This window comes from Thamnophis elegans, chromosome 6 (assembly GCF_009769535.1).
Source record: "Thamnophis elegans isolate rThaEle1 chromosome 6, rThaEle1.pri, whole genome shotgun sequence".
In the NCBI taxonomy this organism is placed as follows: domain Eukaryota; kingdom Metazoa; phylum Chordata; class Lepidosauria; order Squamata; family Colubridae; genus Thamnophis; species Thamnophis elegans.
The window spans coordinates 81,045,495-81,061,597 of record NC_045546.1 but is presented as its reverse complement, the minus strand read 5'-3'; the positions used below and the strand labels follow the sequence as shown (position 1 = coordinate 81,061,597).

General features: G+C 39.0%; 1 protein-coding gene across 1 annotated transcript in view; it reads right to left on the bottom strand.

Annotated features, from left to right (window-relative positions):
- Positions 1 to 16,103, bottom strand: part of TRIO (trio Rho guanine nucleotide exchange factor) — a 325,986-nt gene that overhangs the window by 33,440 nt on the left and 276,443 nt on the right. Inside the window, exons 37-41 of the mRNA XM_032219436.1 lie at positions 12,098 to 12,193; positions 11,443 to 11,591; positions 9,999 to 10,065; positions 6,668 to 6,771; positions 4,440 to 4,509 (exon numbers count right to left, since the gene is read on the bottom strand). Coding sequence (XP_032075327.1) covers positions 4,440 to 4,509; positions 6,668 to 6,771; positions 9,999 to 10,065; positions 11,443 to 11,591; positions 12,098 to 12,193 — 486 coding nt within the window. The remainder of the gene's footprint in view (positions 1 to 4,439; positions 4,510 to 6,667; positions 6,772 to 9,998; positions 10,066 to 11,442; positions 11,592 to 12,097; positions 12,194 to 16,103) is intronic.

The following is a 16,103-nucleotide window of genomic DNA, read 5'->3' as shown; positions in this document are numbered from 1 at the left end:
GAGAACATGTGTTTTCCATTTGCCAACCTTTTCCATGAACTCCCTTTCCGTTTTGGACAGGGCTTTTCCAATCTTAACAGAGGTCTTAAGCAGACGGTTGCTTATTCTGATTTTACTTCAGCTGGAAATGGAAGCTTTCAACTTTCACTATCAACATTTTACCATTCATCAACAAGAGAGGATGAAAAGGCAGTCTACCATTCCATCAATAACTTGGTAGACTGTTTTTTTTTTTTTAAAGTAGAAACACCTAAAAAAGGTACTGTGGGTAGAAACGTCCAGAGGTTCACTGAATTTCTCTGACATTTGTTGAGCTTTATGTGGGAAGGTACTTCTGAAAGAAACAGTCAAGCCAGGAACTCGGGAGAAAATGGCCACGAGGGCCAGCAACTAATTGCCAAAGGGAAGGGCTAGATGCCTCGTATAGCAAATACTAACCTTATGGAGAGGAAGTTATTTGCCTAGAACAAAATGAACTGCAGAAGATGGACTGTGCAGAAGTATAAGTACTGTTAGAAGCTACATAACATACTTTTGATGTGGAGTAAGAAAGGACTAAGTAGAAGTTACTTTCCCAGAAAAAAATAAAGGCATGTTACAGGTGGTATCAGGATTTTCTGTTCTGCAGAAACATCTCCGTGCTGGGGCAACCAGGATGAGCAGATGAACCTACGCTATACAATTTAGATAAATTAACGTGCGCTCTAGAACGCTGAAAGTTCCCTAGTGACTTGTCAAGGAACGCTGGAGAGATTTACATGGAAGAGAGCCAAAAGTGGACTTTCTTATAGAGCCAAGGTGGCGCAGTGGTTAGGGCGCAGTACTGCAGGCCACTTCAGCCGACTGCTAACTGCAGTTCGGCGGTTCAAATCTCACCGGCTCACGGTTGACTCAGCCTTCCATCCTTCTGAGGTGGGTAAAATGAGGACCCAGACTGTGGGGGCGATATGCTGACTCTGTAAACCGCTTAGAGAGGGCTGAAAGCCCTATGAAGTGGTATATAAGTCGAACTGCTATTGCTATTGCTATTTCATTGTTCTTTCATGTTGGTCCCTGTTTCTACTTTCATAGAAGCCAAAGATTTGCCATTAACAAACTGAAGGGGGAAAGCTTCAAATGCTTTCCAGCTTTTCTTTCCTGTAGAGTAGTGGCAATCATGGAACTTCCAGATCTTCTAACCAGGTGGTAATCTTGCTACCTTTCAGTTCTTTCTCAACGTGAGGAAATCTAGCAGATTCCTATCAGCTAAAGAATGCTATTTTCTGCTTACTAAATGGCTATAACAAACACTAGCTGATTTCTACACAATGCAAACTGATTTCTTTAAATTGCACCACTTAGGACTTAAGCGAACAAGGTCTAATAGCAAAAAAGACCATATTTTTAAAAAATGTCTCCAGAAAAGACGAAATTGTGTTAGATACTAATAGTCAGTCCTTGACTCATGATTACAATTTGGATGGGAATTTCAGTCATTGAGCAAAGCAAAGTGATCTCACAGGCCATTAAGTGGACAGAGTCCCAGGTATCTTGGGGTGTGTGTAGCTGACAACCTGGTGTGGGCTAAATGTGTTTCTCTCCACTCTCTCCATTCCAGAACTGAAAATCTTCTGCCAAAATTTAAGCAGGATTTTCAGCCCCTGAGCAGAGAGACAGTGTGTACAGTCGTCCCCCCCCCCCGCCATCCCTTAGAGACTCCTATTCCTTACTCCTTACTTACTCTCCACTCAGGAGGTGAGAAGCCTGCTTAGATTTCAGCTTTCTCTCATCTCTGGAGCCTAGACAAAAGAGCTACTTATTCACAGATTTCAGCTCTGTCCCTGCTTGGAATGCTGAAATCCAAGAATCACAAAGCTAAAATCCTTTGGCAGGCAGCCTTTTCAGCCAGCTCCCAGAGATGAGGAGTCTTCTTGGCGCTTCTGACAGTTTTATCCATCCCTATCTTCTTTAATGCTTAGGAATATCTCTATTTCTATTTATTTCTATTTCTATTTATTAAATTTATAAGCCGCCCAATCCCGAAGGACTCCGGGCGGCTTACAGAAATAAAATTTTAAGAAAAGGTAAAAAGACAAACAGAAGAGAAACAAATTAAAAGAAACACACCATGCACCCAGTCTAAGCAGGGCTGGACCTCGGTCAACTTCTCTGCAATAAGCTGAATTACTAGGTAGTTGGGTCTCAAATCAGCTGCTGGCGAGCCTCAAGGGAAACACTGAGGAAAAAAAGATTCCCTTGGTCCCTTCCAGGCAGAAAGTATTTATATCCTTTTCAAAACCTGCCTGCAGATTAATTACTGGGGCTCAGGGGCGAGACTTTAGCAATGGCTTCTTCCTTAAGGAAATAAACGTAGGCCCTTTTCAGGTTTAATCATATAGATTAATTACAATGTAAACGTATGACTTTTTGCAAGATATACTAGCAATAGCAATAGCAGTTAGACTTATATACCGCTTCATAGGGCTTTCAGCCCTCTCTAAGAGGTTTACAGAGTCAGCATATTGCCCCCAACAACAATCCGGGTCTTCATTTTACCCACCTCGGAAGGATGGAAGGCTGAGTCAACCCTGAGCCGGTGGGATTTGAACAGCCGAACTGCAGAACTGCAGTCAGCTGAAGTAGCCTGCAGTGCTGCATTTAACCACTGCGCCACCTTGGCTCTTGAAATCTTGAAAAATCTACTAGTTAGATTTTCCCCACAGCTGAGATTGGATACTGGTTCTATACTCAATATTTAATTTTTATTAAATATTAATACTTACTATGTACTTTACCATACTCTGCTAGATGTCCAGAAAGGAAGCCTGAAAGTTCATTTTCAGTATAAAGAATAACTAGTAACATTTTTTAAAAAAATGTTTCATACGTTTTGGATTACTACAATTCAAAAATGCCTATCAATTTTATTTTTTTTTTAATCCCAATTTTTGATTGCCCATATTATTCTCTGCTAAGATTCAACACCCAGGTACTCCTATGTTACACCCCTTTTAGGCGGCCTGCACTGGTTGCCGGTTGTCTTCCGGGTGCGATTCAAGGTACTAATTATGACCTTTAAAGCGCTCCATGGCTTAGGCCCAGGGTACCTGCGAGACCACCTACTGCCACCGGTAGCCTCCCACCGTCCAGTGCGATCCCACAGAGTTGTCCTCCTCAGGGTGCCGTCGGCCAGACAGTGTCGACTGGTGACCCCCCAGGGGGAGAGCCTTCTCTGTGGGAGCGCCTTCCCTCTGGAATGAGCTGCCCCCGGAGCTTCGTATAATCCCCGACTTCCGGTCCTTCTGACGCGCCCTAAAAAGTTGGCTTTTCCAGCAAGCCGGCCTGGCCTGAACAAAACAAAGTAAATTATTGGTCATTGTTAATTTTAATTGGGTTTGGGGATATCCTATTTAATTTCTTTTTAACTTTTGTAGTATGTGTTTGTTTTAATGTTGTACGCCGCCCTGAGTCCTTGGGAGAAGGGCGGCATATAAATCGAATAAACCTCAAACCTCAACATGAAAAGCTATGACAGTTCCTAAAAGATCACTTATGAACCAAGAGGATTGTGAATCCCTAGCTTTTTTTCCAAGTTTTTCATGCCCTGCCGATTTCACTTAAAAGTCAAGAAGAAAATAAATGAATGAAGCAAAATAAGATTATATTATGAAGTAGAACAAAGATTTTTATTTTGAATATGAATAAAGTGGGTAATATGTGGGTGGCTGGTTAAAAAGATAACCTATAAATGATTAAAAAAATAGCCTTAATATCCAGAATAACAGAGTTGGAAGAACCTTGGAGGTCTTCTAGTCCAACCCTCTAAGCAGGCATTTCAGACATAGTTGTTCAAGTTTTTCTTAAAAACTTCCAGTGTTGGAACACCCACAGCTTCTGGAGGCAAGTTGTTCCATTGTTTAATTGTTCTAACTGTCTGGAAATTTTTCCTTAGTTCTCAGTTGCTTTTCTGTCATTTCAATCCATTGCTTCTTGCCTTCCTTCAGGTACTTTGGAAAATAGGTTGACTTCCTCTTCTTTGTGGCATCTCCTGAGATATTGGAACATTGCTATCATGTCACCCCTAGCCCTTCTTTTCATTAAACTAGTCATATCCAATTCCAGCAATATGTTTATATGTTTTAGCCTCCAGTCCCCTAGTCACCTTTGTTGCTCTTCTCCTTAGTTTATGATATTTTATAAATTGTCATTCTTAGGTTAACCAAGTTTTACTCGGTATATTCCCTTCCACCATTCAAGTGTTGTTCAAAATACGGAATCCTGATATTTAAAATGTTTGTATTCCACTTTTGGATCTCATATACTGTATATTTTCACATATACACAGATGTACATATTTGTGTGCCAAACTGTTTTTTTGTTTACTCTGCATTTTAAAATGTTTTTGCTTAGTTTAATAAAGGTTCTGTACATAAAAATACAAACTTGGTGTTCAGACTTACATGTTTAACAAAAAGTGATCCTAATTTTTCTGGATCCTCAAGGCACTTCTCTAATTCTCCTAAAAAGAAACTGCAGAGGGGAAAAAAAAAAAGACATAGAAACAAAACTTTTTATTTGTTTATTTGAAAAGGGCAAGCTGTAATAGTTTCAAAAGAGATTCATTATATTTGCTCCACTGAAGAATATCAACCCCTACAATAAAGACATGTGGAGAATACATCTGAGATAGTCTGCATGGAGTTGATTAAGCAGCAATTTTTCCTATATAAGATGCTCCGTGGGTTATATCAAACAAGCATCAAGTAACAAATGTTTTTTCCCTTTCATGTAGAACTAGTAGTACTAAACTGGGGACACATCAAGAATTCACTTTTACCTACCTCTAAACCTTAATAAAACAAACTGAACCATTATCTTTGATCAGCACGCTAAGGGGAAAAATTAGCTTCAATACATAATGTCTCAAGGGCTTATACTAAAGCTAACAACTGGATCTAATCCAAGGCCTGTCTATTAAGGAGTCATCATCACTCATTCACAGACATATTAAAAGGAAAGGGAGAGACAGGTGGCCATTTTGAGATCTAATAATAATGGTAATAAAGTTCTTTCACGTACAGATTCTTCAGACAGCCAAATCCCTTGTGAAATGCCTTTTGAGTGTGATTAGTTCATCAGACAATTATTTTTATCTGTAGACTTTCCAATATCTCTTATATATTCAGCCCAGGGGCCAAATGCTATCTGAGTCTCAAAACAGAGATGTCATCTATGGCAGACTTCTTCGGTTATAAAATGGAGGGACTTAAATTTTCAGCTAAATCTGTAAGAGTTTAATAAAAGTTCCTCCCCATAGTTAAAAGAAATGTTATTGTACATCCAAAGGATTTTGGCCAATCAACATAAGTAGGTTATAAGGAACAATGGGTAGCTGTTGTGGCCCAGCAGGAGCCGATGGAGCTGCCACCAGACTCCGACAGCGAGGGGCCCTATGAGTTGGCCCTGGAGGAGGTGGAAGACCCTGGACAGGGTGCCGACTCCGAGCAGGGCGCAGAGAGGCTGGTTGGCCACCAGGAGGTGCCTGAGCCTTGGACCAGTAGGGAGGAGACAAGGGAGTGTGATCCGGACGTCATGCATTGGAGCAGTGGGGAGGAGCCAAGGGAGTTGTTCCTGGATGCCCGGCAATGAAGAGCTAATAGACGTAAGGAGCAGTTACGCAGTTACAGGAGATAATTGCACTCAGCTGGTGGTAATTAGGCTCCTCTCAAGACTATAAAAGGAATGATTGTGCACACGCCCTTTTGCAGGAGTCAACGTATTCACTAAAGTTGGAGAACTCTCGTGGCTAGCTTGGCAGGCTGGATTGCTGCCAAGGTTAGTCTGTGCTGGATTGCTGCCAAGGCCTTGTCTGTGCTGGATTACTGCCAAGGTCCTGTCTGTGTGTTAATAAATCCTTGCAGTATCTTTGGCGTGCTTTGGTGTAGGACGAGGGGGGTCAGAACAGGTAGCTATTTAAGCATCATCCTGATACATACATGTACTTCAACTCCCAAAATTTCCCAGCCAACTTATGATTTCTGAGGATTTTGGGACTTGGAAGTCTACACAGTTAGGGGGTTATAATCAGCTTGAGTTATCTACATCTCCATGTTAATCTTGATCTGCAAAAAGTAGTCTGCTCTTGGGCTCGGGAAAAGTCATGCCAAGTGCAGCGTCTTTATTCTGAATAACAATTTACTGAAAATAAACAAGTGTGCTCCTTTTGATAGTGAATGTCTAACTGACAATGTCAGTTTTATTTGTTTTATTATTTTCCAGAATATATTAAGTCACACGCCAAAATAAAGTGTCAGTTCTGTGGACTACAGAATAAAGGATGGTAGATGCCATTTACTTGTTATCACTTCCAAATTATATCATAGCAATTTTTGGATTTGGGGAGGGGGGAAGTGAAGGAGTACCAATACTTTTGGCTGCATCTGATTGTTACTTCTGTGGAACTGTACAAATTTAAAAATGTAATTACTGTGACAAAATGGCCATCTGCAGGTAAATTTGGACTGAGTTTTGATGAAACAACAACATATCAAATAAAGAAGACGCTTCTTCACCCTTATCATCTTTTTCCCAACATGATATCTTGTAATGTTTGAGTTGATTTACTCATCTCTTCAGTGCAAGGTTAAAAACAGTATGAAATTTACTCAAATATAAAAACCATACATACTCTCGGTGCCAGTCATATATTTGATGAATGTTGCCAAACACAATTTTGTCTTTTCCTTTCATGTCATCAGGAACACCGTCTTCTTTCATAAGTGCCAGATAACCCTAAAATAAATTAGCAATAAGGGCCCCTGTTATTTATCTCCAGGTATGCTTAAATTTAGCCTGATGCACTATCCCGTTCTCTGCTTGGAGAGGTGTGTTTAAACTTTACAAAAATGTCTCCCGTTTCTTAATTAAAAAATGATACAGGGCGATCTTATGCAAGTTATTTGTTGTGGAATGCTGTCAAGCTGCATATGAAAAGTTGACCTTATCCAAGCCTTTTATCAAGCTGGTGACATTTTAACCTACAATTCGCAAATTTCCCCGCCAATATGAATAAAAGCAATAATTCAAATATGCACAAAGTAAACCACCAGAAATGGGCCAGGTCTGCCCATAGCACATATTTATGATACGTTCATTCATTTAGAAAGAAAAAAATGATTTGCCCAAATAGTTGAAAAGAAATTAAAATCCTTCTTCCTAGTGGCAAAAGATATGGTTCTAATAAGGCTTGAACTTTCATATGTAATAATTATCAGTTTGGGTGCTTTACCTATCATGTAACAACTGAACAGATTCATCAGCAAAAAAAAAAGATCGAAATAAAATATCCACCTAAAACATAAAAGCAGCATAAATACATACGTCTATTCTGGATTGCAAGGGAACGCTTAAGGTCATATGTTCAATAAATGAAAATTAGAGGCAAACTTATTTCAATTCTTAGTTTGAATCTATTCCTTGACTACAACAGTCCTTGAATTACAACAGTTCATTTCGTTTGAAGTTACAACATGCAGTTACAAAAAAGTGCCTTATAGCTGTTTTTCACACTGCAGCATCCCCATGGTCATGTGATCAAAATCCAGATGCTTGACAACTGCCTATTTATGACAGTTGCAGTGTCCTGGGATCATGTGTTCATCATGTGTTCTGATGAAGCTAATGGGGAAGCCAGATTCACTTAACACCGTGTTACTAATTTAACAAGTACAGTGATTCACTTAAGAGCTGTGCTAAGAATGATTGTAAAATGGGGCAAAATTCTTAGTGTCTCACTTAGCAATGGAAATTTTGGGCTCACTTGTGGTTGTAAGCCAAGGACTATCTGTACTATACTTTTATCTGTTGTTCTACCTTCACACGTAATTGCTTGGCATATTAGTTAGCCTGGCAAATTGGGCCAGCTAATAATTCTAAATGTCTCTATAATTCTCCTACATGAGTACATAGGAAATCTACTAGATATTTTTTCTGAACCAAATTATATCTGCTCAGAATCAATAATTTTATGATCATAGCTCTATGCTTTTCAGTGTTCCGAAGCTTGTGGTTCTCTGAACATACTCTTGATACATTATTATGTGGATAACTTTTAATCCTGCGTGGCACGACAAAACCGCGCTCGTCAAAATAGTGGTGATAAAACCGCGTCGCTAAAACCGCGTCATCACCGCGACGTCATCACCGCTGCGACAACAGTGCGGCGACAGAAGGGCGCTTTAAAACAGCGCGGCGGCAGAAAGCCGATTTAAATTAAGGTAAGGGTTAGGATTAGGTTTAGGGGTTTGGTTTAGGGTTAGGGTTAGGTTTGGGTTAGGTTTAGGGTTAGGTTTAGGGTTAGGATTAGGTTTAGGGTTAGGTTTAGGGTTGTTAGGGTTGGGTTAGGTTTAGGGTTAGGTTTAGGGTTAGGTTTAGGGTTAGGGTTAGGTTTAGGGTTAGGTTTAGGGTGCTGAGTGCTTCGGAAGGCGTGGATTTGCCCTCCGCGGTTATGTCATCACGGTAGGGTCGCCTTTTTCCTTAGCGCTTCGGACGGCGCAGATTTGCCCTCCGCACTTATGTCGGCGCGGATAAGGGCTTCGCGGTTTTGTGGTGGAACCTTAATCCTGAGGTGTATACTTTGGTCAAATATTATAGCCTAATATCTAACTAAGGCACTGGACAATACTGATCAAATCAAAAATTTAACAGTGAATATCAATAAAATAATGAAATTGGTAAATATATTAATAATTAAATTCCAGAAAACTCTACAGTAGACATGTGTGAGAACTTGTGTACATCTGTAATCAGCCCAGTTTTATTTAACTTCCCAAACGTCAGCCGCCTTTCAACTTTGAAACTTGTTACTTCATTCAAGGTTTCTTATATTTATTAACGCACACAACTATCAAAATACGCTTCAGCTGTCCATTCTAAAACAGTAAGGCTGTCAGTTATTCCACTGCTTCTATTCCTACACAAGGATTCAACAGACTCCTTAACTACAAATATTACTTATACATCAAGCCAGTTCTAAACACTCAACAACTTAGTTTGCCCCAGAGTCAATAAACAGCACGCAAATGCTAGTCTTGCGTAGGAATGGAATTTAATTATTGCCAAGTTTTGAAATTTACACGTCTAGATATCTATAAACCGTTACTGACAGTTAAGTAATAATTTCGTTTGAAATATTATGGTTAGCATGCCAACATCCTCAGAAAATTCAGCAACGGCAAATTTTAACTGATTTTATTTTTAACCGAAAGGACCAGTGTCCTTGATTAAAAATAAATGAAAATAGTTTTCTGTACAGGTAGTCCTTGACCACAATTGACCCCCAAAATTCTGTTGTTAAGTAAGACATTTGTTAAGTATATTTTGCCCTATTTTACAACTTTTCTTGCCACAGTTGTTAAATGAATCACTGCAGTTGATAAGTTGCTAACACAGTTAATTGAATGTGGCTTCCCAATGAGCCGAGGTGATGCAGTGGTTAGGGTGTAGTACTGCAGGCTACTTCAGCTGACTGTTATCTGCAGTTCAACGGTTCAAATCTCACCGGCTCAAGGTTGACTCAGCCTTCCATCCTTCCGAGGTGGGTAAAATGAGGACCCAGACTGTGGGGGCGATATGCTGACTCTGTAAACCGCTTAGAGAGGGCTGAAGGCCCTATGAAGCGGTATATAAGTCTAACTGCTATTGCTATTGACTTTGTCAGAAATGACCCTGGGACACAGCAAAAGTAATGAATATGAAACAGTTGCCAAGCATCTGAATTTTGATCACATGATCATGGGGATGCTGCAAAGGTTGTACCTATAAAAAACGGTCATAAGTCACATTTTTCAGTGCGGTTGTAAGTTTGAACCCGCTAAATGGACTATTGTAAGTCAAAGACTACCTGTTTTGCTGATAATATCTTCTAAAGATGATTAGATTGAGAGGCATGGTAAATCCATGCTTCTGATTTGATTGATAAAAATTAAAACCAATCTGCTTTAGATAAGGTCGAAACATACCTCTACTACATAGCCAAGATCTCTCACATAATCTCGTTCTGTCTCCACTAATTCCTGTAGGACATACCTGTAAAATTATGAAGAATTAAAACGACAGGGAGAAATGAATTTAACAATCCCAATTATCCGTTTACGTACGGTCAAATGCAAACAATAGCAGAATACTCTGACTCTATTTACTGTTTCATAATTTAAGCTATTAATTGATAAATTAAGAACTATTGATAAATAGAGAAGTTAAGATATATATTTTTTTAAGATTATGAGGGTGAACTGTCTGGTTGTTACAATAAGAAATTAACAAAATGATCTCCTCCCATAGATCTGTCTGGCTCCCATCCTGATGACATTGCTGGCTAAACTTTTATGCTTTGGGCTAAATTCATATTTGATATCATTGGTCCTTAATCTATGGTCATTCTATCGCCTCTAGATTTCTTGGAAAAGAAACTGGTTTTCCCATAAGAAGATACTTGGGTGTAGTCATTGCAATGAAGACTGTGATGATTTCACTACAAGATCAGGAGCTTTTAGTTAAAAAAGAAAAAAAAAGAATAAGCAGCAAGATACTCCTTTCTAAGGGAGTTCTGTTTTAGTTTTTCAATTGGTGATGCTATTTCCATTATTTATTAGAGAGGGCTATAAAACACTCTAAAGCGGTATATAAGTCTAAGTGCCTATTGCTATTTAATGTGCAATGTTAATTATTATACTTGAAAGAGCAATTTTAATGGTGAAATTTCTGTTTTTATATATGCAGTCTTGAGTCATCAGATATAGGCTGGAACAAATATCTTAAAAGTCAATCAGACCTGGGTACCTGAGAGACTGCCTCCTGCCGATTACCTCCCTCAGACCGATAAGATCTCACAGGTTAGGTCTCCTCCGGATTCCATCTGCCAGCCAATGTTGGCTGGCGACTCCCCGGGGTAGAGCCTTCTCTGTTGCAGCTCCAGCCCTCTGGAATGACCTCCCCGTGGAGATCCAGACCCTTACTACCCTCCTGGCCTTCCGCAAAGCCACCAAGTCCTGGCTGCTCCAGCAGGCCGGGGGGCTTGTGAAACACCCAGCCCCACGGAAATTGTGAATGTTGCACCTTTTTTTTAAAGTGTTGTCTTGTCTATTTATCCCCTTTCCCTTGTCTGTGGTGAGCCGCCCGGAGTCCTCCGGGAGTGGGCGGTATACAAGACAAATAAAATGAAAAATGAAAAAAATTGAAAATCAGCCTCTTTGCTATCCTTTTGAAAGCATTAAAAAAAGTCTGATCGTGTATAATAAAAGAAATTAAAAACATGGCAAGAGTCTTCAAAAAAATTGATCATGTTTAATTTTGTTTTCAAGAAGAATGAAAACAAACTTAAATACTTTATATAAAAAAAGCAAAGGAAAAGTGTTCTTCTTACGCAAATGACAGACTTTACAGAAATTTATAGACTAGTCTTACTGGCGCCTCTTTAAAGAACTGGACTTCCGTTCTTCCATCTCGTCAATGGGTGATGAGGAAGAGAGAAGTGAATTGTCTGAAGGATTGAATGATGGGCTGCTACTGTCACCCTGGTCTACCATCAATGAACTTGGGCGATCTTCGAGAGCCTAAGACCAAGTTGAAACACAATTAGATAAATTAAAAAAATAATAATAGTCCAAACCTTTCCCTCTGAATTTATTTTTCCCAGGGCTATTTGGATAGCTGTAGTTGAGAAAAAATTAGTGTTGGATAGCACAATTTTATTTAGATCAAGTAAGAATCTCATAGTCTCTTAATTATTATCATTAGACCAGTGGTAGTCAACCTGGTCCCTACCGCCCACTAGTGGGCATTCCAGCTTTCATAGTGAGCGGTATGGGTTTTGTCCGATATTGAAGCACTCTCCTTTTTAAAATTTAATTGACTTCCCTACTTTATAAATCACCATTACTGTGGAACCAGAGGACGGTTAGAAAATTTTACTACTAACAGAGATACATAAGTGGGCGGTAGGTATAAAAAGGTTGACTACCCCTGCATTAGACAATATACCACATAAGCAAGTCTGAGCTATCTACAAGATCCCAGTAAACAACAACAACAACAACAACAACAACAACAGAACACTCACCATTTTGCTTTTTACAAGCTCTTCTATGGCGCTGACCAGCTCTGCTGCACTTGGGGTTTCTGAGCTGGTAGGACGTACCAACAAACGAGAAGATGCCTACAGAATGGAATTAAGATTGAGATGGGGAGATAAAGGGAGGAAACCATCTCATTCAAGAAAAAATTTAATATATTTGAAATGAGTAATTCATTTCACTTCAAAGAAGCAGAGTTTGTTTTAAGCAAATCCTGTTATACCCTCCGTATGTTTCACTAATTGTACTACTTGATTACCATTTGGCAATGGTAACGTACAATTGTCCTGTGAGGAATCTCTTAATCTTTCTGTATTATTATTAAAGCTAATTATATTTGTTTCCTCATCCCCCAAATTCTATATTAACATGAATCAGCAAAGAAGAGAACCAAATCTAAAGAATCTGTGGGTCAGAGTGAAACTTCTTTAGAATTTAACATTCTAAAGGGGAGCAGAACTCACATAGATAAGATTCCTTAACATCATAAACATGAAACGGAAGTCTGGAAGAGCTCTAACTTCAAAAATTACAGGATTCTAATTTCTGGCTGCAAATAATGAGAAATGGTATGGCCAGAGGAAGCTTTTGGGAAGAGATTTGAGGGATTAGTAAATAAGCAAGTCTGATTGCAGACTGTAACTGTAATCTACCCACGTAATATAAGGCTCACTTCATAATGGAAGCATAGCACAAATGTCCCATAGGCCAAATATTTTATGATTTCCTCCCACTGCTATACAGAAAGATTAAAATTAATCAAGAATTTCAGAATATGGAATGCTGTGCATGTTTTTATCTTTGGAAGATTGGCTGTCCCATAATGTAAAATACTAAATTAATTTTAATGTACATTAAACAGCTTAAGTTGGATGGGGACAAAGGAAATGGAAGAGTTACAAGAATACACAGAAACTGTGCCAAATCAAACAGAACAAAAAAAGCAACATTATGCTAAATAAAGGGGGCTTTTAAGAGAAAAAAAAGAATAATAAAAGAAAAAAATACTGCATAGCAAGTGTTCTAGCAATTGTTATAAAAAGTGATTTATAAAGCACTATAAACAGATTGACTATAGAGCAGTGTTTCCCAAACTTTTGACATATGTGTACCCCTTCTATAATTTTCGTAACTCTGAGTACCCCTCATAAAAAACATATGCTTTAATAAAAATCAAAATATATTTATTTTTTCTTTTTTTGGTACATACGCAAAATAAACAAAAGTTATATTATAAAGAACATTTATTTGATTCAATGAGAAGGATGAAATTGTGTCATGCCTCACAAGACTGTCTAACCGTTAGATAACACTGCAATTCTCCAGCGTTTAAACAGCTCCGCGGCTCAACATCAACTGTTAATGTTCCCGCAGTTTAAAAATGGCCGAACCCGAGCTGCGCGAAGGATGCGCAGAAGTTCCCGCCATAATGAGTTGCGATACGATGTACGATGGCCCCAGTTCCCATGTAAAAACTGTGATATGCGCCTATTTCTTTCCTTGTTCTGTGGGCGCAGCTAAGCACCGTGCAGTGGATATTTCCACGTGATCCCCACCAAAATCCGGTGCAACGCGTACCCCCACCAAACTCCGGTGCAACGCGTACCCCCACCAAACTCTTCCCGTACCCCTGGGGGTACGCGTACCACACTTTGGGAAACACTGCTATAGAGAATGCAAATGCCTTCCAATGACTAAAGTCTTCATTTGTTGAGACACAAATTAACATAGATTGACAGATCTGTGTACGTTAGACTGCATTTACCTGGTGTAATATATACAATAATATGTTGATTTACAAACTAGTCTATCGATTAGAAATTTTGGTTTGCTTCACAAAAACAGAGTAAAACTGAGCTTTGATTGTTCTTGGGTGTACAGACTGATCAGTATATCCTCATAGTTAACATAGAAGACGATAATGTATGTCAAAATGGAAGGGAAATAAATGTTTTAAATGGTTGTAAAAATGATGAAAACAAGATAAAAAATGCTGCAAGAATCTTGTAAAGTGGCAATGGTCCAGATTTAGACAAATTCAGTAATATTAAAATCTGAATGTAGTTTGCTTATGGAGTAGTTGTCTGACTTGGTTAGCATCTCTGCCCGAGGACTGAAACAATTGTTTCCTTATGTAAAGAGAGAATAGTAAAAAATGAATGCAAAATCTGTAGGGATTTTAGTTTGTTAAATGTGCCAGGGAAGGTAATTTAGCAGAATTTTGATTGAAAGAGTACCAGAAGCAATAGTAAGCAACTATTGTCTGGTTTTATGCTGGCAAGTATATGCAGATTACATTTTTGCTCTTCAGCGAGTATCTGAGAAATGTGCAGTTGTGAAAAGGAAACTATTGTACATTTCACTACCTCAGAATTACAGGGCTCTATCTGACATTTTCGTTGAAAATGAGTTAAGTGTTAGACAAGGTTTTTTTTTTTAACAACTTATTTCTAAATAAATTCATCCCAAATAGCAAAATTACAAGATTCTACCTACTCTATTGAATGCAGTCTAAACTAACTACTGGGTTCTATTTGCAGCAGCCAATTGTTGTGCTTGGCTGCTCCCATGTGACTGCAACACCTAGTGTTGCCTCAGTTTCTGGACACGTGAATCAGAGGTGGTATTCAGCGGGTTCTGACCAGTTCTGGAGAACCACTAGCGGAAATTTTGAGTAGTTCGGAGAACCGATAAATGTCACATCTTACTGGCCACGCCCCCATCTAGTCTCTGCCTCCCGAGTCCAGCTGATCGGGAGGGAATGGGGATTTTGCGGTAACCTTCCCCTGGAGTGGGGAGGGAAAGGAGATTTTATACTACCCTTCCCCTGCCATGCCCAACAAGCCATGCCCATAGAACTGGTAGTAAACTTTTTTGAATCCCACTACTGACGTGAATACAGAAATAATGTCTCTTTCCCACAATATGGAAACAAGTTCAGAACTATATGAACCGAACGTGGATCCGAATATGTTCCAGAAACTGAAGATGACCAATTTGATACTTTTTATCGGAACGTTTAATTGAAAACGAGTGAGTATTCTGTGCTTGAAGTCTGTACCATTCACTAACGCTATTGCAACGCAGGTCCGGAACTCTGCATTTTTATCCTAGTAATAATTGTGACTATGAGTCACATTCGAATATACATGTGTCAGGGCACTGCAGTTAGAACTGTTGTATCTATGCTAAAGTATCACAGCTAAAATTCACCCAGACCCAACAGTAAGGTTCAAGACAACCTTCGCTGGGGGAAATTGGAGCACGGTCACCATCAGTGCCTTTGAAAAGAAGACAAGGAGTGTTCATGGGAAACCTGCTTCGCCAACATCGCATGGCGCATCCGTTACATTGCATGTGCCTAAGAGTTTCAGATAGACACGCTATCCAAAGCAAAACAAGATGGCATAGAAATTATGCTCAAATGGATGCCTAAAGTCGAAAATGACTGTTAGTGCACCATTTTGAAGAAACCCTTATGTAAAACTGGGGTTAAATAGTAATTCTCGGTATTAAGACATGCATTTACATTCTTACATTTAATGCTGAGCCTTCAATTAGTAATTTACAAGCGTTTTATGATCACAAAAACAAATTTGAGTTAATATCGAGTTGAATTCAATGCTTGTTTCAAAACCTTTTGTTATTAAACTTTGTAATTCTAATTTTTCTGGTGTAACTTAGTGTGACAAGGTTCTATCTGATATTCAGAGCCTCCAGTATGACCCCAAGATGAGTCACCATTGGCCTCATTTTTTTTTTCTTGCATGCACTATTTATTGGTAGGCTCACATACCAATTTTTTTTTTACTTCTACGTTCAATGGGGTAACCAATAAAATCTTTCAAATGTTTAAAGCTCATTTCGCACAGAATGTTCACAACACACATAGAACCCTGTAATTCTGAGGTAGCGAATTTTGTTGATTTGAGAAGGCATATGACAAAGTGCTATTAACCCGTGAAAATGTAAATTTCTCCTTTACAAAATGTA